Consider the following 24,924-nt stretch of genomic DNA (forward strand, 5'->3'; position numbering starts at 1 on the left):
TATTTTCGAGGCTGCTGGTCCCTTATTTTCAAATCTGTAAGTTGACAGCTATACACCTAAGGTCTTGCTTTAACATATTGTTATGAGTTTGGGGGGCTGCCTTGACTCCCCTAAAATCCTGTGTCTAAGTGGGTGTTGGAGTTTAATCAATGCTTGGAGCAGCCTTTCTCAACCTGTGGGTCCCCAGATGTTGATGAACTACCTATCACCCCTAGCTAGCAAGGCCAGAGCTCAGGGATGATGGGAGTTGTAGTCCAACAACATCTGGGGACCCACAGCTTGAGAACCACTGGCTTGGAGTATCGGGCTGCCAGATGCTGAATTTAGCAGCGTCGCAATACATGCCCACCCAGTTTTTCCATGCTTAGGAAATCACCTGGGAGAAGTGCAGTGGGTGTCTGTGGGTCAGGAGAGGTAGCTAGCAGAGAAAAAGTGGGTCTGTTGAAGGCAGCAAGAGGGACTGATTTGTTTTATATTATTTTATTCAATGCGGTAGTAATGGGAGAAACAGGACCGTCTTGGGGTGTAATGCTTTGAACCCCCTCCAGGCTCAGGGTGTGAACTGGCAACCATCTGTCTCAATAAACAATGGAGTGTGCCTCCAGGGGGAAAGTCAAACTGCCGTGTTAGCCCAGGTCCTACAAGCATCCCTATTTTCCAGGGACAGTCCCGGAATTACAGAAGCCATCTCAGTGTCTGGATTGATCACAGTGTGTCCCAGTTCTGCTTTTTTCCCTCCCCATGTCTCGGAGCACAATTAAAAGTGTTGTTGCAAAAAACGGAGTCCCGTTTATACAGAAAATAAAATCCCTGCCCCAAATGGGGAGGCTGGCATGTGTAGCCCTCCCTATCATTTTGAAGAAAAAGGTCACCAATCCACTTCTAATTATTTCATTACTGTGCTTCTGCAACCACCCGTTTCTTAGGAAACGCAGAACATGTTTATTCCTTTATTGTAAATGGAGTCTTACACTGTCTACTCAGAAGGAAACCCCACTGTATTCAGTGGAGCTGACTCCCAGGTAACTGGGTCAAGACTGGGCCGCTTTACACCGCTTTACATTTTACTCAGAAGTAAGTCCCACTGAGTTCAATAGGACTTACTCTCTGGCATGTATCCTGATCATCCTCAGTTTTCATTACTACTAGGAATACAGTATCCTGCATTTTTCCCTGACAGGGAGAACCAAGGCAGCTGAAATTTTATTTCATTCCATTTATCTGTTGTACATAATGTCTTCCCTTGCACGTTTTTTCTTTACAACAATCCTGCGACGTAGGAAAGGCGGAGACGTTGTCATTGGCTGAAAGTGACAGATGTCAATGTATATACGTGTGGGGTGAGATCAAACACTGGAGAAGCTCCCTGATGGAGAATAGGATGTCCTTGCTTTCATGGGAGAAATGTTGGAAGGTATGTTAGCAGCAATGAAGTGACCTTGCCAGGGTGTGTCCTGGGCGGCCCAGATGACAAGACCCCCCCTCTCAGCCTCACTGATGGGGTCCAAAGGAAAGCAGAGCAAGACGTTTGGCACCAGCTTGGCAGCAGGAGTTGCTGGAAGAAGGTGTACAAGGCGCTATCCAACAGCCTTATGGACTTTGCTCCGGATTTGTGTAGGTTCACTCCTGATTCTTTTCCTGAAGATGTCAGTGGAGGTTTAGGATCAGAGTTTTCCTTCTCCTAGATGGGCTCCCTTCCTAGTTTGATGAACTCCATCTGCCCGTTTGCTGTAAAAGAAGAAGTAGTAAAGGAAGAAGAAGAAGAGTTTGGATTTGATATCCCGCCTTTTACTCCCTTTAAGGAGTCTCAAAGTGGCCAACATTCTCCTTTCCCTTCCTCCCCCACAAGAAACACTCTGTGAGGTGTGTGGGGCTGAGAGACTTCAGAGAAGTGTGACTGGCCCAAGGTCACCCAGCAGCTGCATGTGGAGGAGTGGAGACGTGAACCCGGTTCCCCAGATTACGAGACTACCGCTCTTAACCACTACACCACATCAAAGGACCCCTGGATGGTTCAGTCCAGTCAAAGGTGATTATGGGGTTGTGGCGCTCATCTCGCTTTCAGGCCGAGGGAGCCGGCGTTTGTCCACAGGCAGCTTTCCGGGTCATGTGGCCAGCAGGACTAAACTGCTTCTGGTGCAACGGGACACTATGACAGAAACCAGAGTGCACGGAAACGCCGTTTACCTTCCTGCTGCAACGATACCTATTTATCTACTTGCACTTTGTGCTTTCGAACTGCTAGGTTGGCAGGAGCTGGGACAGAGCAATGGGAGCTCACTCCGTTGCGGGGATTTGAACTGCCAACCTTCCGATCGGCAAGCCCAAGAGGCTCAGTGGTTTAGACCACAGCGCCACCCGCATCTGTGAGTACACCTCTCTGCTGTGAGTACAACATGAATATAGCATGCTCTAGCATATGCCATTATGTATATGTGTAAATAAACCATATATCATGAAGGCACCACAGTCTCTGCCATGCCTCATTTCCAAAGGAAACATGGACCCTGGGTAAGCACCAGGAACCCATGAAATCTTGCACCACATAAAGCCCTGCCTGATTCAGCAAGCTTGGCTCCTGTTCTTCGGGCAAGGCATGCTTGCCTCTGTGCAAAAGATCTCACCTTTCTACAGAATCTGTTCTAGGGGTTCCTGAATGGGGTGGGATTCTGGCACACACATGTAACCTATTGGGCCCAAAAAAACTGCATCCAGAAATTTTGCACGTCACGCTAGAATGCTGATGAATTTACACCAGGGCCTTTTCTTTAAAAAATGATGCAGATGAACGGTTCACAGGACTTGCTCGCAAATTTATTGACAGCGGCACGAATTATTATAGCCAGGAAGTGGAAGGGGCAAGCAGAATATAAAATGGAAGAAGGGTACTGTGTCCAGTTCTGGGCACCACAGTTCAAGAAGGACACTGACAAACTGGAACGTGTCCAGAGGAGGGCAACCAAAATGGTCAAAGGCCTGGAAACGATGCCTTATGAGGAACGGCTAAGGGAGCTGGGCATGTTTAGCCTGGAGAAGAGAAGGTTAAGGGGTGATATGATAGCTATGTTCAAATATATAAAAGGATGTCACATAGAGGAGGGAGAAAGGTTGTTTTCTGCTGCTCCAGAGAAGCGGACACAATGGAGCAATGGATCCAAACTACAAGAAAGAAGATTCCACCTAAACATTAGGAAGAACTTCCTGACAGTAAGAGCTGTTTGACAGTGGAATTTGCTGCCAAAGAGTGTGGTGGAGTCTCCTTCTTTGGAGGTCTTTAAGCAGAGGCTTGACAACCATATGTCAGGAGTGCTCTGATGGTGTTTCCTGCTTGGCAGGGGGTTGGACTCGATGGCCCTTGTGGTCTCTTCCAACTCTATGATTCTATGATTCTATGGTATAAAGAGGTGTGGGGTATAGGTTTTAATGATAAATTCGGGGCCGTCTTTACCTGGGGGTGCAAGGGGTGCAGGGCACCCGGGCGCCAAAGAGGGAGAGACAGACAGAAAGAGAACTCGCCTATCTAGCGACAGGAGTGCGCACCGGCTCCCTCCCAAGAAGAACTCGTATATGTGCACTCGCAAGGGCCCTCCAAGCTCCTCTAGGAATAAGGTTGCTCCCACAATGAAAGGTTGCCCAAGATGGCTCTCCAACGCATAAGCACAATGCCCGTCTGTCTTATATTTCAGACACCTCCCTGTGACCGTCAGCGCATGCATGGAGTCTTTAAACCAACTCCCAATGTGTTTTTTGTCTTTAGAAAAGCTGCTTTTAAACAAAACACACACACAAAAGGTCCTTTTGGAGCTGTGCAGGCGTGAGCACTATTTATCAAATGACAATAGCAACATAAGCATAATAAAAGTTAATTTGGGGGCTAAACTAAATTTTTTTGGGGGGAGGGTCCTGGGAGGATCTTTGCACCCCAGCGGTGCATGTACTAAAGATGGCCCTGGATAAATTAACATGTGTCAATAAGGTAAGATGGGGAATATGCAGGAGGAATGATTCTGGGGAGATATGGAAGGTGTGCCGTGAAAATGGAAAGGGGGTCAAACCATCACAAGAGGTGTTGAAATTTTGGGAGATTGGATAGTTACAATGGAATGGTCTCGGTGGTGGCGTGCACATTTTTATTCTTATTTATTTATGATTATTAGGTAAAGGGACCCCTGACCATTAGGTCCAGTCGTGGCCGACTCTGGGGTTGTGGCGCTCATCTCGCTTTATTGGCTGAGGGAGCCGGCGTACAGCTTCCGGGTCATGTGGCCAGCATGACTAAACCACTTCTGGCGAACCAGAGCAGCGCATGTAAACGCCGTTTACCTTCCCGCCGGAGTGGTACCTATTTGTCTACTTGCACTTTGACGTGCTTTTGAACTGCTGGGTTGGCAGGAGCAGGGACCGAGCAACGGGAGCTCACCCCGTCGTGGGGATTCGAACCGCCGACGTTCTGATCAGCAAGTCCTAGGCTCTGTGGTTTAACCCACAGCGCCACCCGCGTTACTTTGTCCCAAAAAAATAATTAAAAATTTAAAAAATGCAGAAATGTGGAGAAGTTGAACATAGAAATGGGAAAGATATAAGAAACGAATGGACAGATGGTGTGTCACAGCAGCACCATTGTATGACCAGGGGGTGATATTGCAGGAGCTACCAGAGGAGACTAGCTGAGTTTAGCCTGGACATCACCAACCCCAACAGATTGACCTGGCTCCTTACAGCCCTCAGCACAGACTGACCCTCTCCTTTCACCCTGCTTGCACCTACCTCCCAGCTTATAATAATAAGAATTTATTGTTTGTACCCCACCCATCTGGCTGGGTTTCCCCAGCCACTCTGGGCGGCTTCCAACAAAGATTAAAAATACATTAAAATGTCACACATTAAAAACTTCCCTAAACAGGGCTGCCTTCAGATGTCTTCTAAAAATCAGGTAGTTGTTAGTTCCTTGACATCTGGTGGGAGGGTGTTCCACAGGGCAGGTGCCACCACCAAGAAGGCCCTGTAACTTGGCTTCTCGCAGTGAGGGAACTGCCAGAAGGCCCTCAGCACTGGACCTCAGCGTCCGGGCTGAATGATGGGGGTGGATACGCTCCTTCAGGTATACTGGGCCGAGGCCGCTTAGCTGACGAGATCCCCCAACATCCCAGTGGGAGCACAGAACCTTTTTCAAAGGAGCACGCAAGCGCCGTCTTGTTTCAGAGAGACCTTTAATTGCAATGGGATCAGTTGCCTGAATCACAAGCAGAGGATGGCGATGGCAAAGTTGGCTTCCATGGGGTTACGGTTCCCGGGTTGCACGAAACCGGAGCTGTAGTAACCCAAAGCTTCCGTTCCACGGAGGAGCGCTCTTCGTCTGATTTTAGAGCTGGGAGTCTTTTGGATACGAAGGCGACGGGTGAGGTGGTGAATGTTGCCAGGACGTGGACCCTTCTTCTTCCCCTCTGCTTTCGGCGTTCCCCGTTATCGGTGGCCTCACCCCAGCTGACGGCAATCCAACCCTGGAAGTACTTGGTTGAGACAGCCACTGTCCTGCCTGGCTTTGGGCCATGTAATCTAGCAGTTCGTCCAGGTTCTCCCGGGCGATGGAGATTCTCTCTCGGCTCTGTAGGATCAGGTAGGTTGGCAGATCCCTGAGGGAGGCGACGGAGGACAAATGAGAGTGGAGCTCTTCCATGCTCTGGTAGACCTGAGTCACTTTTTCCTGGAGGTGAGCGGGGAGCTCAGCGACGTGTGGCAGGAGATTGCGGTAGGTTGTGTACAACTCGTCGGCCAGGACCCGGGTCATGGTCAAAGCTTTCATCTCCAGTTGCTGAAAGAGGATAGAGTAAGGTTACCAGACATCCCCGTTTCCTAATAATAATAATAATAATAATAATAATAATAATAATAATAATAATTTATTTATACCCGGCCCATCTGGCTGAGTTTCCCCAGCCACTCTGGGCAGCTTCCAATCAAGTGTTAAAAACAATACAGCATTAAACATTAAAAACTTCCCTGAACAGGGCTGCCTTCAGATGTCTTTTAAAGAGAAGATAGCTACTTATTTCCTTCACATCTGAAGGGGAGGGCGTTCCACAGGGCGGGCGCCACTACTGAGAAGGCCCTCTGTCTGGTTCCCTGTAACCTCACTTCTCGCAATGAGGGAACCACCAGAAGGCCCTCGGTGCTGGATCTCAGCATCCGGGCAGAACGATGGGGGTGGAGATGCTCCTTCAGGTATCCTGGGCCGAGGCTGTTTAGGGCTTTCAAGGTCAGCACCAACACTTTGAATTGTGTTCGGAAATGTACTGGGAGCCAATGCAGATCTCTCAGGACCGGTGTTGTGTGGTCCCGGCGGCCACTCCCAGTCACCAGTCTAGCTGCTGCATTCTGGATTAATCGCAGTTTTCGGGTCACCTTCAAAGGTAGCCCCAAGTAGAGCGCATTGCAGTAGTCCAAGCGGGAGATAACTAGAGCATGCACCACTTTGGCAAGACAGTCCGCAGGCAGATAGGGTCTCATCCTGCGTACCAGGCGGAGCTGGTGGACAGCCACCCTGGATACAGAATTGACCTGCGCCTCCATGGACAGCTGTGAGTCCAAAATGACTCCAAGGCTGCACACCTGGTCCTTCAGGGGCACAGGTACCCCATTCAGGACCAGGGAGTCCCCCACACCCGCCTCCCCCTGTCCCCCAAGAACAGTACTTCTGTCTTGTCAGGATTCAACCTCAATCTGTTGGCCTCCACCCATCCTCCAGGCACTCACACAGGACCTTCACCGCTTTCACTGGTTCTGATTTGAAAGAGAGGTAGAGCTGGGTGTCATCTGCATACTGATGAATACCCAGCCCAAACCCCCTGATCATCTCTCCCAGCGGCTTCATATAGATATTAAAAAGCATGGGGGAGAGGAGGGAACCATGAGGCACCCCACAAGTGAGAGCCCAGGGGTCTGAACACTCATCCCCCAACACCACTTTCTGGAGACGGCCCAGGAGGACAGGGACTGTCCCCGGATTTACAAATCTGTCCCCATACAAAATCCTATCATTCCTATTGAAGTTGAAAAGTGTCCCCGGATTCATTGAAAAACATCTGGTAACCTTAAGATAGAGCCCTTTTTAAGTGGAGCAACAGTCTGCCATGGAGGAACGGGGAGAACTTCACCTAACTAAGGCCAGTGGCATAGCAGGGGTTGCCGGTGCGTGGAGCCATGCAGAGGGAGCAAAACGGACAAAGGATGCATGGGCATTCAACTGCCTAATGGCATCCACATCACACAGGAGATCGCAGCCACAGAGATAAGAAATGCAGAGTTCCATTGTCTGGAGAGTTCACTTCCTGGTTCACAGCTACAGAAGTGCACAGCTGTATTGAAATTGTGCACCCCTAACAATTTTGTGCCCCTGTGGCCCTCCCCATGCTACGCAGCTGAGTGAGGGCAGCCTTAACACTCCCAGGTTCTCCCCTTTGATTGGCCCTTCGTTCTCAGGCTCCACCTCTTATATCTCAGGAAGACGGCTTGCTCCCGTAATTCCACCCCTCGCCACTAGTGGCAGTCTGAGGTTGATAGTGCTTCTCAGCTTCCCCCTGGCTAGAAGGGCTGTTTCCGCTGATGGCAACCCACTGGCCAATTTGCCCTTGGACGCCTCCGTTCCTCACCAAGATACCTCAGGCATTAATGAGAGGGACTTCTGGACCACGCTGGGCTTCTGGGACGGGGCCTCCATCTTTGTATTCCACTGCTGCAAAATGTTTGACAAGCTTTCGGGGACCTTTTGGAAGCTGGAAGGGCCCGGGCTCAGGGAGTGATCTAGCTGAGAGGGAGAATTGAGAGAGAGAAAGAGAGAGAGGAGGTTACTGCTTTGGCAAAACAAAGAGGACTCTGGCTTGCACAGAAATCCAATTACAGTGGTACCTCGGGATGCGAATGGGATCCGTTCTGGAGCCCCGTTCGCATCCTGAAGCGAACGTAACAAGCGACGGCGCGTCTGTGCGTGCGCGGGTCGCGTATTGCAGGTTCCGCGCATGTGCGTGACGTCATTTTGAGCATCTACGCATGTGCGAGTGGAGAGACCCGGAAGTAACACGCTCCGTGCCGCGGAGCGCAACTCGAACGCGCTCAACCCAAAGCACATTCAACCTGAGGTATGACTGTACCGTATTTTTCGCTCCATGAGACACACCTTTTTCCTCCTAAAAAGTAAGGGGAAATGTCTGTGCGTCTTATGGAGTGAATGTGTGGTCAATCGCTGGCTCTCTTTCTGGCCCTGGCCCCTTGCACAAGCCTCCATTTTTGAATGTTCTGCGGACGGAGACTGTTTGTTTCCCCAGCGACATGGCACCTGACAGCATAGATTTGATCCAAGGTGGGAAGAGTGCACCCAATTATTCTCTCTGCAGTCTTTACAACCCTGGACAGCATTGTTTTTTCCCTGGCCGTGCAGCTCCCAAACCACGCACACAGACCATAAGTTAATACACTCTCCACAGTGCAATGGTAAAATGCCATCAACAGGTCCTTTGAGAGATTCTTTTTCTGGAGGATTCTCAGAAAATATAACCTCTGCTGTGCTCTCTTCATAAGGTCTTTGCTGTTTTCTCCCCAGGTTAGGTCCTCTCTCAACTCCATTCCCAGAATTCGAAACACTGAGACCTGTTCCACACACTTCCCCTCAACGGCGGAGAATTCGCAGCGAGCCACTACTGCCCAATGTTCAGCCTCACTTACCATGTTCAACACCTGATCAAGCCGCGAGAGCTGTTCGTTGGTGTTCTTGCGGGTCGCTTTCAGCCGGTGTAACACAAACCTGAAGGCCCGGTTTCTCAGCTGGGTGGAAAGGAAGTTGATCCTCATGAAGCAGCCCTCCTTGCAGAGATCGTCTTTTGATGTGTCGCGCTCTTCTTTCTTCCCGCCAGCGTCAGCTGAGAAAAACATGCAGTCAGGAGGCGCAAGGCGATGCAATTATATTGGGCTCAGATTTGGACTGGCACTCCCCTTGGATCTACGGAAGCTGTCAAATCAAAGTTCCTAAGGCAAATTTTCTCTGTACCACCCTGTGTCCCAAACGCATCCTTGCGCCTAGAGGCTAATCTTCCCCCGGTAGAATTACGGATCTGGCATAGGACACTTACTGTATTTTTTGCTCTATAAGACTCACTTTTTCCCTCCTAAAAAGTAAGGGGAAATGTGTGTGCGTCTTATGGAGCGAATGCAGGCTGTGCAGCTATCCCAGAAGCCAGAACAGCAAGAGGGATTGCTGCTTTCGCTGCGCAGTGATCCCTCTTGCTGTTCTGGCTTCTGAGATTCAGAATTTTTTTTTTCTTGTTTTCCTCCTCCAAAAACTAGGTGCGTCTTGTGGTCTGGTGCGTCTTATAGAGTGAAAAATATGGTAACTATTGACTTTGCCTAAACTCAAATCCCCCCGGTTTAATATCCCTAGTGCTGCAAGATTGTCACAAGAGTGCCTGGACTAAAATTATCTATCAAAAACTTCAGTCTTGTGGCTTATCACCACAACAGCGTCTCACTTTGGGTTTAAGTAAAGCAAACAGTCTAATTTGTCAGCGCCTAAATGATATTGAGCATCAGAACAACTTGGCCACAATAAGGAAATTTTGCCCGTGGTATGACTGTTTTCCACCTTCCCATTTCGACACTCTGCCACCCTATCTGCATAACCTAGCAAATCTAAAAGATAGACGCGCTTTTACTCTTGCAAGATTGAATGTCTTGCCCTTGGCTGGACTTGAGGGACGATTCCAACAGATTCCACACGAGAAATGCTTATGTCCCTGTGGAGCTGGCAGTACCGGCTTGCACTCTTTATAAAGACTTGAGGAATGAGATTATCACCCCTCTTTTATTCCCCATTCCGGGTCGCCCAACCACTGCCCCGGTATCCTTTCTCTTGGCAGATCAAGATGAGCAGGCGACAGCAAAGGCTGCAAGGTTTTTAGCTGGGACAATCAGAATAACACCCACTATTTGACTATTGATTCAGAACCCTAAAATGTATTTTATGTAATTGACTTTTTATTTCTATTTTTTGTATATCGTATTGTCTTATTTATTTTATAGCATAGTGCATTGATTATTGCTTTCATTTTATGGCTCAACGGTCTCGTTAGTAAAATTCTTGTTAAATTACTCTTTTAGGGGTTCTTTTTCAAAGTCTGGAATGGATTAATCCGTTTTGCATTACAGTGGTACCTCTGGTTACATACTTAATTCGTTCCGGAGGTCCGTTCGTATCCTGAAACTGTTCTTAACCTGAAGCACCACTTTAGCTAATGGGGCCTCCTGCCCCTGCTGCGCTGCCGCCGCACAATTTCTGTTCTCATCCTGAAGCAAAGTTCTTAACCCGAGGTACTATTTCTGGGTTAGCGGAGTCTGTAACCTGAAGCGTATGTAACCCGAGGTACCACTGTACTTTCTATGGGAAAGCACACCTTGGTTTTGGAACGCTTTGGTTTTGGAGCGGACGTCCGGAATGAATTAAGTTTGAGAATCAAGGGACCACTGTATATTCAGAGAACAACGAGTACATGATATGCAACATTGCTTTAAAGTTAAACAAACAAACAAACAAACCACCTTGGCTGCCCAAATGGTTGCTCATTTCTCACCGGCGCTGGTGTCTGGTAGAGGAAGATAATAATTCATCCACTCCTCAGATTTCTGCAGGGCTCGGTCGATGGTGTTTGCAAAGACCTTCCCAATCGGAGAGTCCACAAACGAGTTGATGCTATTTGCCATGGAGGAAGTGCTGGCGTCCTTAATCTGTGAGGCGATGTCTTCCATGGCGTCATGAAATGTCTTGTCTTTTCCCCTCTGGGTGAGCGTGGCCGCTTTGGGCTTGAAGCGCGTCATGTCTGAAGGGGCTGGGTCCACTCTCGCAGGCAAGGCCTAGGAGGTGGAGAGACGTTAGGAGCAGGGATAATAATAATAATAATAATAATAATAATAATATAGTGGTGCCTCGCAAGACGAAATTAATTCGTTCCGCGAGTTTTTTCGTCTAGCGAATTTTTCGTCTTGCGAAGCACGAAATCCCATAGGAATGCATTGAAATCCAATTAATGCGTTCCTATGGTCAAAAAAAGTCCAAACAAAGCCAAATTTGGTACACCAAGAGTTTATTAAGTGCTCTTTAAAGTCACACATACTGTAAAGAGCATTTCAAAAACTGAAGGAACAATAAATTAAGTTTCTAAACATGACAGAAAAACATTTAAAAATCAACAAAGTGTACACTACATTTTCTAAGACTCTGGGGGACAACTCGAAGAAGGTTCCTCTTCCATTCTTTGCTTCTTGCTGAAGAACCCCCTCCTCAACTGTTCCCCCAGCCACCCACCACACAGAAATTCAAATCCAGAATTTTTTTTAAAAAAACAGCAGAGTGGCCCAATGGTCACAGAAAATCATAAAAATGCAGAAAAAACACACAAGCTTCCAGATTCTTGCAAACCCCTCCCCAACACCAAGTCCTTGAATTCCAAACACCCCAACCCAAAATCCAAAACCCCCCAAAAAAGTTTTAAAAGTTTAAAAGAAGTTTTGGAAAAGCTTCAAAAATCACCAAAGTCTTCAAAAACCTCAAAAAAGGCTACCACACCGCGTTCTATGAGTTGCTCCTCGAAGTCAAGTCGCAACTGTATTAACGGTGTTAAGAAAAAGGAAACAAACTTGCAAGACGTTTTCGTTTTTCGTCTTGCGAAGCAAGCCCATAGGGAAAATCGTCTTGCGAAGCAGCTCAAAATACGGAAAACCCTTTCGTCTAGCGAGTTTTCCGTCTTGCGAGGCATTCGCCTTGCGGGGCACCACTGTAATAATAATAATTTATTATTTGTACCCCGCCCATCTGGCTGGGTTTCCCCAGCCACTCTGGGCGGCTTCCATAGAAACCAAAAATACACTAAGATATCACAGATTAAAAACTTCCCTGAACAGGGCTGCCTTAAGATGTCTTCTGAATGTCAGGTAGTTGTTTATCTCTTTGACATCTGATGGGAGGGCGTTCCACAGGGCGGGCGCCACCACCACCTGCCGGAGTGGTACCTTTTTATCTACTTGCGCTGGTGTGCTTTCGAACTGCTAGGTTGGCAGGAGCTGGGACAGAGCAACGGGAGCTCATCTTTTCATGGGGATTCGAACCGCCGACCTTCCGATCGGCAAGCCCAAGAGGCTCAGTGGTTTAGACCACAGCGCCACGCGCTCCCCTTATACAATGGTTTTAACTGTCTTTATATGTGCAGTTTTTGAAATACAAGTTTTTGTTGTGAAATCGTTTTGAGATGCTTTATAGGAAGCAGTTTGTAGAAGAAATGGAACAATAAGAGTACCGTTCTCTAGCTGGCCAAAGACTACCTTAGTTTCTGTTCGGCTCGCAATCTCCTTTCCTGAGCGGGAGGCCGTGGGAGGTTCGTAGTTCCTTAGCGATGTTTCCTTAGAGACTTTCTCTGCGGCTGCTTCAGGCTGGAAGTGGAAAGGAATGAAAGGGGCAGCGCTGAAAAGAGGCGCTGAAAGTTGGGGGATTTGGGACAGGCAAAAGGGAAGTACTTATTCACGCAGCGCAAAATCAAACTGTGGCGTTCACTGCCCCAAGATGTTGTGACGGCGACCATTTTGGAGGACTTTAAAGGAGAATTAGGAAAATTCATGGAGGGAGAGAGGGCTACTGGGACACAAATTCTGGGGTGTTGAAAATGGAATGGGTTTTCATGGGTGCACAAGGTAAACACACAAACTGTTGATGGAGAAATCTGAGAGCTCCCTTGGACAAAAAACAAGGACACCAGCCAGGAATACCAGAGTAAAACAGCAGCCAGTAGGCTTGGTCTTTATTGAAGACTTTCGCGACAGGACTCCCACCTGCCACAAGGTGGAACAAGATGGAAGCCCCGAACAAAAGAGAACCCAAACTTTTATTAGCTGCTAATCCCCGTGTTACACCCCCCCCCCCAAACCACATCACTAATACATCATGGTTACATAATGAAAAGGGAGGTCTGGTGGCAGTAATCTGAGCATCCGGGACCCTGCCCCATGGTCCCCCTTGCCCTCCACCAAACACCCATCAAGTGTAACAAAAGAGATATTTACATTTCCCTGTTTCCCAGCCAAGTGAATCACACCCTTTTGTCTTCATCTGGATTTGTTATTTCCGGAATGGCTACCTGTCTGGCACTCAGGTATCAGGATGCCAGGGATTATCACTCAGGCAGAGGGGCTGCTGAGGAGCTGAGCTCACATGTCTATATGAATTTCTGAAGTTTTCCCAGTGAGCCAGTACAGAGATACATTTATCAGTGAATTCTTACATTTGGTATCGTGCAGCAGAGGCCCTTTGAATAGATAGGAAGAAACTGTGATGAAGTGTTTTGTGGGGACAAATCACAAAAGTCACAAAAGCGATGGTGCTGATTTTGGTAGTGGGCTGCATGTGCATGATATCTGCCGGAGGGGCAAAGCTCCCCCCCCCCCAACCTATACATAAATTCCTGCAACAATACGAAACATGTAAAACCATATCTGAATTAGTACAGGGCAGCAACCCCAAAGCTATTTCGACTCTCTTGAATGACCCCAAATATTTCCCGGTAGTAGAAGGAAGTAAATAATAATAATAATAGTAATAATAATAATATCATTGAATTTTGGGCCATGCTGAGAGTTTGTCTATTTAATAGAAATTATACATCGCAATGAAATTACTTGGCTTTAGCAAAGATGTTTAAAGAATTATGAAAGAATATTATGATTATGAGAAGTTGGTAAGGATAAGATTTAAGTTTTAAGTTTTAAGGTTTATTTTATTATAGGAAGATAAGGTCAAGGATTTGCTGGGATAATTAATAACTAGGATACAAAGAAAGGGAGGAGGAGGAGGTCTAAGAAAGAAGGTAATGACAGCTAAGGATTTGAAAATAATTAATTTGTTTTTAAATGTTTTTAAAGTTTTGTGATTTTTGCATTCTTCTTTTTTTCTTTTTTTCTGTCATTTTTTCTCATTTGGAATTTTTTCTTATATGGTGGGAAGGGGTTGGTTTTTTCTTTCTTTTTTTCTATTTTGTCAATTATTTTTATTCTTTGTACTCTCTTCTGCTTCTATTTTATTTTTTTTCTTCTTTGTAACATTTTGAAAATCTCAATAAATATATTTAAAAAAAAGAAAAAGAAAGAAATTATACATCGCTTGGTTGTTAATAGCCTCAAAATGGTTTACCAAGAGGGGAAAAAACAATAAAATCATCAGTAAAAACAGTTGAAAACATATTTAAAACATATTAGGGGAAATAAACTAAGAACAGATTGAGACACACGTCCACACATCTGGGAAGTCTTGCCTAAACAAAAAGGTTTTTAGCAAGCACCGAAAATAGTACAGTGAAGGCGCTCGGTGTCAAGTGGCAGGGAGTTCCGAAGTGTAGCTGCTGGTGGACTAAAAGATCAACCGGAATTCAACAACATCGTTAGGGCCCAGATGTCCCCTATATATATCCTCATAGCTGTCAACTTACAGATTTGAAAATAAGGGATCAGCAGCCAAAATAAGGGATTTTGCTTAACTTATACATCAATCCGCCACTGATGGAGCCAGGCTGCTTTTGCTGTGACTGACTGTGTTTTGCAGGGGACTAGATGATCCTAAGGGTCTACAACTCTGACCCAAAAAAGAGTGGCAGACGGAACTGATGAACGACGTCGAGATGGCAAAGTTTACAGGCAGAATTAGAAACCAGGAAGAGGACCTCTTTAATAAAGAATGGGGAAGGTTTATAATTTAGTTGAAAAGCTATTGTCAAGAGTTACATACATTGGTAGGATTGACAGAAAACCTGTAGTAAAAATTTGAACTATGGATGGACAAACGATTTATAAAAATAGAGTTATGAAAGGGATGCAGAGGGGGAAATCGCTACATTAAGATGCTGCACTGGTTGGAGGGGATGCTAAGCAGCACGTCGGAGCTGCCGTCGTCCTGGCGCGAGGAGTTCCATCGGCCCTTCCCCGCCTGAGAGAGAGAGAGGGAGGGAGGGAGACTCTCACCCACGCCGCCCGCGAGCCTGGCATGAAGCGGTTGCAGCGCCGCCGCGGCTGAAGCGCCGCCCTTCTGCATCCTTCCCCATCCCCTCCTCTTCCTCCTCTCTCAGGCCGCCTCCTCAGTCGCTGCCACCGCTGCCGCCTCCGGCTTCGCCTGGCAGCGCAGCAGAAGTCTTGCAAGACTTCCTGCCCGCCGCCACCCATCTCCTCACGACATGCCCCTGAGGGGGAAAAGGGAGAGATGGAGACGTGGCAGCTCATGCGCGCTCCCTCTCTTGCGGCGGAGGACCCTGAGCCACTGCTTCCCTCCCGAGCCGAGTGAACATGAAACCCGGGAACTTTAAGGGACATCATCAGTAAGGGACAGCAGCAGGACACGACGCTGGGATAAGGGAGTTTCCCGCCAAAGAAGGGACAGTTGACAGCTATGCCTATCCTTGCTCTATAACAGCATTTCCCAAAACTCGGTTCCCCAGCTGTTTTTGGACTACAACTCCCATCATCCCTGGGCACTGGCCCTGCTAGCTAGGGATGATGGGAGTTGTAGTCCAACAACAGCCGGAGACCCAAGTTGTGGGAAACGCTGCTCTAGAAGCACGCACCTTCCATAAATTAACAGGGCCTTGCCGCTCTGCTCCCCAGACCCCATTCTCTGGAAGACAGGCAACCTGATATTACGGCACCTTTTCAGCTTTCGCTGCTACTTGAGAAAACATTCAGCAACCGTAAAGACCTGGGAATATTAAAAATAAATAAATAAATAATCACTCTTCACGTTCTCAGGAGCCTCGTTCACTGGAGAGACCCTCCTCCCTATCTTTACTCCGTGGGGAATATAAAACCCACCTCAAGATTTCCTGAGGAGACTAAATCTGCCAGTAGGCGTTGCTCTCCAGACCAGTAGGACTGATAGAAAAAAGAAACATTTACTCGATGGGCAGTTTTTCCAAAGGTCCCTTGAGAGGATTCATTCCGGTCAAAACCAGCAGAAAATAACAAAGCAAAAATGAGTTTGCTTTGCATTTTCCTTCCTTTCCCCAGATTTCCCTCTGCAGCTTACTGTCTCTTGAAGAAGTAACAGACCTGATAAATAATATTTTTTCCTTGAAAAAAAAATTAATGATTAAAAATACGGTACCTTTTCCACCGTCTGGAAAACCGAAAACGCATCTGAGGCTGAAGCCCAGGGGATAAGTGGCTCTTCCTCTGACGTCTGCCGAGGGGGGGTCCTCGCTTTCTCTGGTTGCGGATCAGGGCCTGGCAGCGGCGGCTGGTGCGTGGCGGCTATTTCCGTGGGGGCTGCTAGCTGAGGTTCCTCGTCCCGTGGCTGTGGAACGACAGGCAACACTTGAGGGGACAGCAGCAGAGAACCATGCGACCCCCTCTCTGTTGGCGGAGTCACCGGGGTCACCCTCTCCCTCTCTATAAGTGTCCTCTCAAATATCACCCACTCGCTCTGCAAAGGTGGCACTGGGGGAGTCATTCGCCCCCTCTGCGGGGGTGTCGAAGGGGGCAGCCATTCCCTCTCTGGGGCTGTAAGAGGGGTCACCAACTCCCCTTCTGCTGGTGGCGGTGGTAGCATGGGTTCTGGTGGAGGTGAAGACGCCAGCACATATTCCTGTGAGCCCTTCTCTCCCGGTAAATTTTCTGCCGATGCTTCCTTCCATTCCTCATCTTCCTAGGGGAAAGAAATCGCTTTTAGTATGGACTGGCACCGCAGAGCTTCTGACCAAGGAGTTCAATAGAAGCGACAAGTTCTGTAGAAGAAATATCCTGGGGGCATACAATAATTTTATTATTTATTCCCCGCCCATCTGGCTGGGTTTCCACAGCCACTCTGGGTGGTTCCGAATGGAGTATTTAAAACATGATAAAGCATCAAACATTAAAAACTTCCCAGTACAAGGCTGCCTTCAGGTGTCTTCTAAAAGGTAAAGGTACTCCTGACCGTTAGGTCCAGTCGTGGACGACTCTAGGGTTGCGCACTCATCTCGCTCTATAAGCCGAGGGAGCCGGCGTTTGTCCGCAGATTCCGCGTCATGTGGCCAGCAGGACTATGCCTCTTCTGGCGAACCAGAGCAGCGCACGGAAATGCCACTTACCTTCCCGCTGGAGTGGTACCTATTTCTCTACTTGCACTTTGACGTGCTTTCAAACTGCTAGGTGGGCAGGAGCTGAGACCAAACAATGGGAGCTCACCCGGTCGCGTGGATTCGAACCGCCGACCTTCTGATCAGCAAGCCCTAGGCTCTGTGGTTTAACCCACAGCACCACCTGCATCCCCAGATGTCTTCTAAGATTGTTTATTTCCTTGACATCAGGGAGTTCCATAGGGCAGGAGCCACTACTGAGAAGGCCCTCTGCCTGGTTCCCTATAACCTCACTTCTCACAGTGAGGGAACCGCCAGAAGGCCCTCGGAGCTGGACCTCAGTGCCCGGGCTAGACGATGGCGGTGGAGATGCTCCTTCAGGTATACTGGGCCGCGTCCATTTAGGCCTTCAAAGGTCAGCACCAACACTTTGAATTGTGCTCGGAAACAGACTGGAAACCAGTGTATCTCCTTTAGAACCGGTGTTATATGATCTCGGCGGCCGCTCCCAGTCACCAGTCCAGCTGCCGCATTCTGGATTAGTTGTTGTTTCTGGGTCACCTTCAAAGGCAGCCCCACGTAGAGCACATGGCAGTAGTCCAAGCGGGAGATAACTAGAACATGCACCATTCTGGCGAGACAGTCCGTGGACAGAAATGTGAACCAAACCACATCCCTACCTGGTCCCCACCTTGCTGATTTTTTAAAAAAACAACAACGTACCTCCTCTGGCAATTCCTGGTGGGACGTTATCTTATTTTGGGGAGCCCTGTAAGCGGTAAGTTGCTCTTCGAATGAATGTCGCAGCCCGCTCCCTGGTCCCTCCTGAGAAAAGCTATCTCCCAGTCCCGGGAACAGCTCATATTCTGATATCGTCATTTGCATCACCAGCTCATTCTCATTCGTGCCCAACAGCTCCTCGTCCTGCGAGGGCTGCCTCTCAAGTCTCGATTGAGCTTCTGTGGCTGCAGGGAAAGCATATTGTGTTATCCTCCTTGCCCACAAGCCCATCTCGGAGACGCCGCTTACCAGCTCCCCGTCTTCTCCCCCCCCCATTTTTTTTTATTACCGTATTTTCTGCTCTATAAGACTCACTTTTCCCCTCCTAAAAAGTAAGGGGAAATGTGTATGCGTCTTATGGAGCGAATGCAGGCTGCGCAGCTATCCCAGAAGCCAGAACAGCAAGAGAGATTGCTGCTTTCACTGTGCTGTTCTGGCTTCTGAGATTCAGAATATTTTTTTTCTTGTTTTCCTCCTCCAAAAACTAGGTGCGTCTTGTGGTCTGGTGCGTCTTATAGAGCGAAAAATACGGTGGTTTTCACAATATTATAAACAAACAAACAAACACACAAAACAAACAGACATAAATCATAACCTTATTGAAAATTACAGTTATTAACTTTGTTAAGTGACTTCCTCACTTCCCCTTGGTTGAATTTCATTGCATGTCCTTTTAACGGCTTTCCAAATCCCAATTTTTATGAAATTTAACGCAAACATTAACATCCTTATGGAATTAAACGTATTAATTCATCACTTAACATAAATAAAATCCTAAGCCCATTAAGTATCTGCAAGCTGTTTTCAGTTAATTTAACTTAACAAATCTAACTAGATAATCATTAAATTTATTCCATTCTTCCTGATACTCCTCCTCCTTCTGGTCGCAGACTCTTCCGGTTAGGTCGGCTAGCTCCGAAAAATCCATCATCTTACCAGCTCCCCGTCTTCGCTCGCCCGCCAGTCTGGTTGGTACTCACTTAAATACCTCGTGGTAGAGGGTGCGAGGCTGTTGCTCTTGGTGGTGGTGGAAATCCTCCGGATGGCTTCATCGGGGACACACAGAATGCTGCTTGTGGTGTGAGGGTTTGTCGTCTCCGGAGGCCAGCTTGGGTTGTGGAGGGTAGTATCTGAAAGCTGAGAAACGAGGGGTGGGGAGGTTGGTTTGCACAGTCGCCAAACAACCTGTTATGTACTGAAGTTTTCACCCTGGGCCAGTAGGGGGATACTGTAGGTAGTTATGCTAATAAGGGATCGAAAGTGACGTTCAGTGATTGGATAGTTACAGAAAGTTGTTACAGTTACGTTGTACTGGAGCTCTATATAAGCAGGCTGGCTGAACCCTTCAGCCCAGTTCTGTTCTGGCCTCTGAATAAACAAGAGCTGTTTGAAGAATCGCTGCGATGTCTGATATGTTCACCCACAAATTAGCACAATCAAAAAACAAGCTTCTTAAGGAGAAAAGCGCTGCAGTCCCAGTCACTTAATCTTATATAACCTCAGTGATGTTGCAAGGGGGGGGGGGTGTCTGTGGGGGTGACAAGAAAACACCTCACTGCAGCCCTCTATGTACAGTGGTACCTCGGGTTAAGTACTTAATTCGTTCTGGAGGTCCGTACTTAACCTGAAACTGTTCTTAACCTGAAGACCACTTTAGCTAATGGGGGCCTCCCGCTGCCGCTGTGCCGCTGAAGCACGATTTCTGTTCTCATCCTGAAGCAAAGTTCTTAACCTGAAGCACTATTTCTGGGTTAGCGGAGTATGTAACCTGAAGCGTATGTAACCTGAAGCATATGTAACACGAGGTACCACTGTACTGTTGCTTTGTTTTTTATCTTATATTTTGGAAATGTACCGTATTTTTTGCCCTATAGGACGCACCTTTTCCCCTCCAAAAATGAAGGGGAAATGTGTGTGCGTCCTATGGGGTGAATGCAGGCTTTCGCTGAAGCCTGGAGAGCAAGGGGGGGTCGGTGCGCACCGACCCCTCTCGCTCTCCAGGCTTCAGGAAGCTATCCGCTAGCCGTGGGAGACGCAGCTCTCCCACAGCTAGCGGAGACCTTGCCTGCACCCAGGCAAGCTGAGCTCAGCACGTCCCAAGCTTCGGGCTTCGCGCAGCTCTAACGGTGGGAGAGCCGCGCGGCTCTCCCACGGCTAGCGGATAGCAGCCTGTTCTGGGGGCTGGGGTCAGGGGAAGCTTGGGCTTCCCCCGCACCTGGGGGGGAAATAATTTTTTTTCTCCCCCCCCCCAAAAAAAACTAGGTGCGTCCTATGGGCCGGTGCGTCCTATGGGGCGAAAAATACGGTACATCCAGTATCTTTTTCCTTTAATTTTTTTGGGGGAGCCCCAAGAGAGTGGGGCCAGTGGCGTAGCGTGGGGGGTGCAGGGGGGGCTGGCCGCACCGGGCGCAACATCCGGGGGGGCGCGCTCGCACTCGCAGCTCTCTGCCCCTACCTGGCTCACTCACTCTCTCTCACTGCAGTGCTGGCTGTGTGAATCCGATCCGAGCCGCTGGGTCGCCGCCCACTGTGGAGGGGGTGGGTGCCAGGTGTGCAGTGCAGAGAGAGAGCGAGGGACTATCTGGGGGAGGGACAGTGCAGCGGCCGCCCAGCGCAGCGCTGAGCGCGGGAGAGAACCACACCAGACCAGACCAGGCAGCAGCAAGAAGAAGCTGGCAGCGGCGGCAGGTTAGGGGTTAGGGGGCGCAAATTACTTGCCTTGCCCCGGGTTAGGGGGTGCAAATTACTTGCCTTGCCCCGGGTGCTGACAACCCACGCTACACCGCTGAGTGGGGCCCTAAGCTATAGCTTGTTTAGCTTATACGTAAATCCGGCACTGGCTCAAACTGTGGATTTCTGCCCAGAAAATACGACAGAAGCAGGGAGAGTGCTTCCAAGGGGGAAAACAGCGCCGCTGAGGGATTCCTGTGTGCAGACAACTCGCTTGTCCATCACAGTTCCGACTTCGCTCATTGGCTGCACTCCATTTCCCTGAGGTTTAGACTTTGGCAAAAAGCACCCCCCCCCCACAAGCATAGCTGGGGCTATTATGGGATTGCTCAGAGCCCTAGGCTGGCAACACCAGTGAAGGAGGCTGTGGGTGCCCAGAAATGATGGTTTGGCGACCCCTGGTGTTGTCAAATAACGAGCCATAGGGACCAAGTGGCCTAATTTGGTAAAGGTAAAGGACCCCTGACCATTAGGTCCAGTTGTGTCCGACTCTGGGGTTGCGGCGCTCATCTCGCTTTATTGGCCGAGGGAGCCGGCGTACAGCTTCCGGGTCATGTGGCCAGCAGGACTAAGCCGCTTCTGGCGAACCAGAGCAGCACACAGAAACGCCGTTTACCTTCCCACTGGAGCGATACCTATTTATCTACTTGCGCTTTGACGTGCTTTCGAACTGCTAGGTTGGCAGGAGCAGGGACCAAGCAACGGGAGCTCACCCCGTCGCGGGGATGCGAACCGCTGACTTTCTGATCGGCAAGTCGTAGGCTCTGAGGTTTAACCCACAGCGCCACCTGCGTCCTTCGTTCCGGAGGTCTGTTCTTAACTTGAAACTATTCTTAACCTGAAGCACCACTTTAGCTAATGGGGCCTGCTGCTGCTGCCGCGCCGCCGGAGCACGATTTCTGTTCTCTTCCTGAAGCAAAGTTCTTAACCTGAAGTACTATTTCTGGGTTAGCGGAGTCTGTAACCTGAAGCATCTGTAACCTGAAGCGTATGTAACCTGAGCTACCACTGTATTGTGACGTACAAACCTCATCCTCTTGCGTCCTCGTGCCAGGTGTGTTGACTGAAGGGTCCTTTGAGGCTGAAGTCACATGATGTTCGTCCGATGAGCTAACTAGACCCAAAGCACGGAACAAATTAAAGGGCTCCACTATCCCGTTTTCGCCTCCTGATAAGAATCGTTTGCAAAAGCTAACGTGCGGAACTGGGTTTAAGTTTGGGGAAATGAGAAAGGAAGGGAACCAAAATGGCACATCTATCTCTAGGGCTGCCATATGCCTGGAATTTCCTGGACATAACCCCCCCCCCCCAAAAAAAAGAAGCTCAACCAAAAATGTCCCGATTTTCACTTTTTGAAATATGGCGAACCTATCTGTCCCAAACTCTGAAGCCGGACTTTGAATGGATACTTCTCATTGCTCCTCCTCGCTTGAATCCTGACTCCCATCTCTTCCCTCGAGGCCAGTACCAGACTGCTTTTACTCTGTAAAAGAGACCGGCCCCCTTGGTGTGGGGTTTAAATCTTAGCCCACGCCAGAAACCTCCAAGCGAGTTGCAGTTTGCGCCATGAGGCAGGTGCTGGTGAGTTTGAGCCCCACCTTGGGCAAAAGATTTCTGCTTTGCAGGGGGGTTGGACCAAACGATACCTCGTGGTCCTTTCCAACTCCACAATTCGATATTTCTTTTATTCTTAAGAGGGGAACTGTAGGGATAAAGAAGTGGGGATCCTGTACCAGGAAGTCTAAAGGAAGAAGACAAGACGTTATATTTACACGCAACAGTAGCCACAAGGCTACTGATTGCGAAAAATTGGAAAAGTGGTATTATACCGACAAAAACAGAGTGGCTTCCCAAATTATTGGACTATTACAATATATCCAAAACAATGGGAGAAATTGGAAGGATCTCAAAAGAGAAGATAGACAGGGACTGGAAGGCGTTTAAAGGATCCTTGCAAAACCATATTGAAAAATCAGAACTATTAAAATAAACAAGTTCCATTTTAAATACTGAAATACTAAATAAGACGGATAACAATGTGTGATAGAAAAAGGAGTATGAAATTAGGTTAAAGGTGTGTGAAAGAAAGTAACAGAAGTGGGAAGAAATTGCAATTGAGTAGATTGGAAGTCTAACACAAAGGTGGGGTGGTGGATGGTGATGGGAAAAGGAATTATCTGTGGGATTAAGTGTAATTTGGAAAAGGAAAAAAGGAGAAGTGGGGAGGAAGCACAGCAAGGACGTATCCCTTTCCCAGACTGTTAGAGGTATTTCTGGGGGTTGGGGGGGGGGAATCTGGAAGGTAAAAAGGAGATTCGACAGGTAGGTGCATCTAGAAGGCCACACGCAGAATTGGTTCTAGGTCTGTCATCATCAGCTATCCTATAATTCAGAGAGAGATACAGAGAGATGCCAGCCTGCTTTCCTACTCACTATCTGCCATGATCTCAGCCCAACTGGCAGGGCGCAAATCATGGCATCACCAAGGCAACGTCATTTCCCATGCAGGCAGAGGAGACCTGCAGCTTCCCCGCTGAGGAGCGCCACACCTCAGCTTCCCCCACCATTCCATCCATTCCCCCTTGTGATGCGGTGTGATGTCATAGGTGTGATGTCACAGATCAGGCGCTGAGCCCCTGCTCTCCCTTCCAAGGGGGCGCTTTGGAACCGTCACAACTGCAAAGCAGAGGGGGAAAGGGTAGGTAACCCACAGGGCTTGGAACGGCACCATTTCCAGAAGACCAGTCTGTCTTGGGGCCACCTGTTTATTCAGCGTTTCGAAGACAGGCAGAATGCCGACTTATTTTGCCTGCTTCTGTCTTCCCTCAGCTGCCAAAAACGCGGTTGCTTTGTTCAGCCAGGCTGAAACTGCCCCGGGGGCAAGGAACCACAGTGGTACCTTGGGTTAAGAACTTAATTCGTTCTGATGGTCCGTTCTTAACCTGAGGTACCACTTTAGCTAATGGGGCCTCCTGCTGCTGCCACACGATTTCTGTTCTCATCCTGAAGCAAAGTTCTTAAACCAAGGTAATATTTCTGGGTTAGCGGAGTCTGTAACCTGAAGTGTCTGTAACCCGAGGTACCACTGTACTTGCATAAATTTCTTTTGTGGGGAGCATTTACCGTAAGTGTCAAAATCCCCACATATTTTGGATTAGCAAAACGCCCACCAAATGAACCACATGTATGTTATGTTAGACAAAGAGGAACTCAACTCTTGCTTCCATGGTTCAAAATCCCATGGGGCATTCAGTCTCTCAATGCCTTCTTCCCCCAAAGCAGGAATCACCAGGGAATTCCTTGGGTATATTTTTCTTTGTCCCAGTTCCCCATTCCACAGGAGCTAGAGGTCCTCTACATGCTAAAGCTGCTTTCTGGAATCAGTTGATACACAGGATGAGACCCTCTGTGCCTGTGGACTGTCTTGCCAGAGTGGTGCATGCTCTGGTTATCTCCCGCTTGGACTACTGCCATGTGCTCTCTGTGGGGCTGCCTTTGAAGGTGACCCGGAAACTGCAACTAATCCAGAATGCGGCAGCTAGGCTGGGGACTGGGAGTGGCTGCTGAGACCACATAACACCGGTCCTGAAAGACCTACATTGGCTCCCAGGAAATTTCCGAGCACAGTTCAAAGTTTTGGTGCTGACCTTGAAAGCCCTAAACTGCCTTGGCCCAGTATATCTGAAGGAGCGTCTCCACCCCCATCGTCCAGCCTGGACACTGAGGTCCAGCTTGAAGGGTCTTCTGGCTGTTCCCTCCCTGCGAGAAGCGAGGTTATAGGGAACCAGGCAGAGGGCCTTCTTGGTGGTGGCGCTCTCCCTGTGGAACGCCCTCCCATCAGATGTCAAGGAAATAAACAGCCACCTGGCTTTTAGAAGGCATTTTAATGTTTGGTGCTTTATCCTGTTTTTAATATTCTGTTGGGAGCCGCCCAGAATGGCTGGGGAGGCCTGGCCTTATTATTATTGAATTATCACTATTATTAATGACTGTGATAGGTTACATCACCATGGGTAAAACAACTCAAATGGAAGAATTCAGTAGACAAGCATTTCTTATGCTACAGTCTATGGGAGTCTGTAATCTGGGCAAATCCCCACCACAATACAATAAAATAAACAGTATGCAAAAATGTTGTGTATTTACGCCCATTGCCTTGGTGAGTGTGGGGTCGCTTGCTTTCATCAGATTTCCAAAGGGGTCCGTGTCCTTAAAAAGGTTAAGAGTCACTGAATAAGACATTTTTATGGGGGGTGGGGTTTTTGTCCCAGTGCATTATGGACAATTC

At 48.4% G+C, this 24,924-nt stretch overlaps 1 protein-coding gene across 6 annotated transcripts; it reads right to left on the reverse strand.

Moving 5' to 3' along the window:
• Positions 1 to 5,193: 5,193 nt before the first annotated feature.
• LOC308467289 (uncharacterized protein) lies at positions 5,194 to 23,230 on the reverse strand. Of its 6 annotated transcripts, none has more exons than XM_080988859.1 (10): positions 23,070 to 23,230; positions 21,665 to 21,750; positions 18,887 to 19,043; positions 17,850 to 18,091; positions 16,175 to 16,714; positions 12,361 to 12,468; positions 10,617 to 10,896; positions 8,719 to 8,912; positions 7,658 to 7,804; positions 5,194 to 5,812 (listed from the first exon to the last, which is right to left on the reverse strand). In XM_080988859.1, exons 1-10 carry the CDS (start codon positions 23,077 to 23,079, stop codon positions 5,363 to 5,365), a joined length of 2,214 nt encoding a protein of 737 aa, XP_080844985.1. In that variant the 5' UTR covers positions 23,080 to 23,230; the 3' UTR covers positions 5,194 to 5,362. The 6 variants fall into 6 exon arrangements, with proteins under 6 accessions (XP_080844985.1, XP_080844987.1, XP_080844983.1 ...); XM_080988861.1 differs by having other exon boundaries at positions 18,895 to 19,043; positions 23,070 to 23,198; XM_080988857.1 differs by lacking the exon at positions 23,070 to 23,230 and adding an exon at positions 22,046 to 22,098 and having other exon boundaries at positions 21,665 to 21,827.
• Between the last annotated feature and the right edge of the window lie 1,694 nt (positions 23,231 to 24,924).

The sequence above is a fragment of the Podarcis pityusensis genome (assembly GCF_964106645.2).
Source record: "Podarcis pityusensis genome assembly, chromosome: 18".
Taxonomy (NCBI): domain Eukaryota; kingdom Metazoa; phylum Chordata; class Lepidosauria; order Squamata; family Lacertidae; genus Podarcis; species Podarcis pityusensis.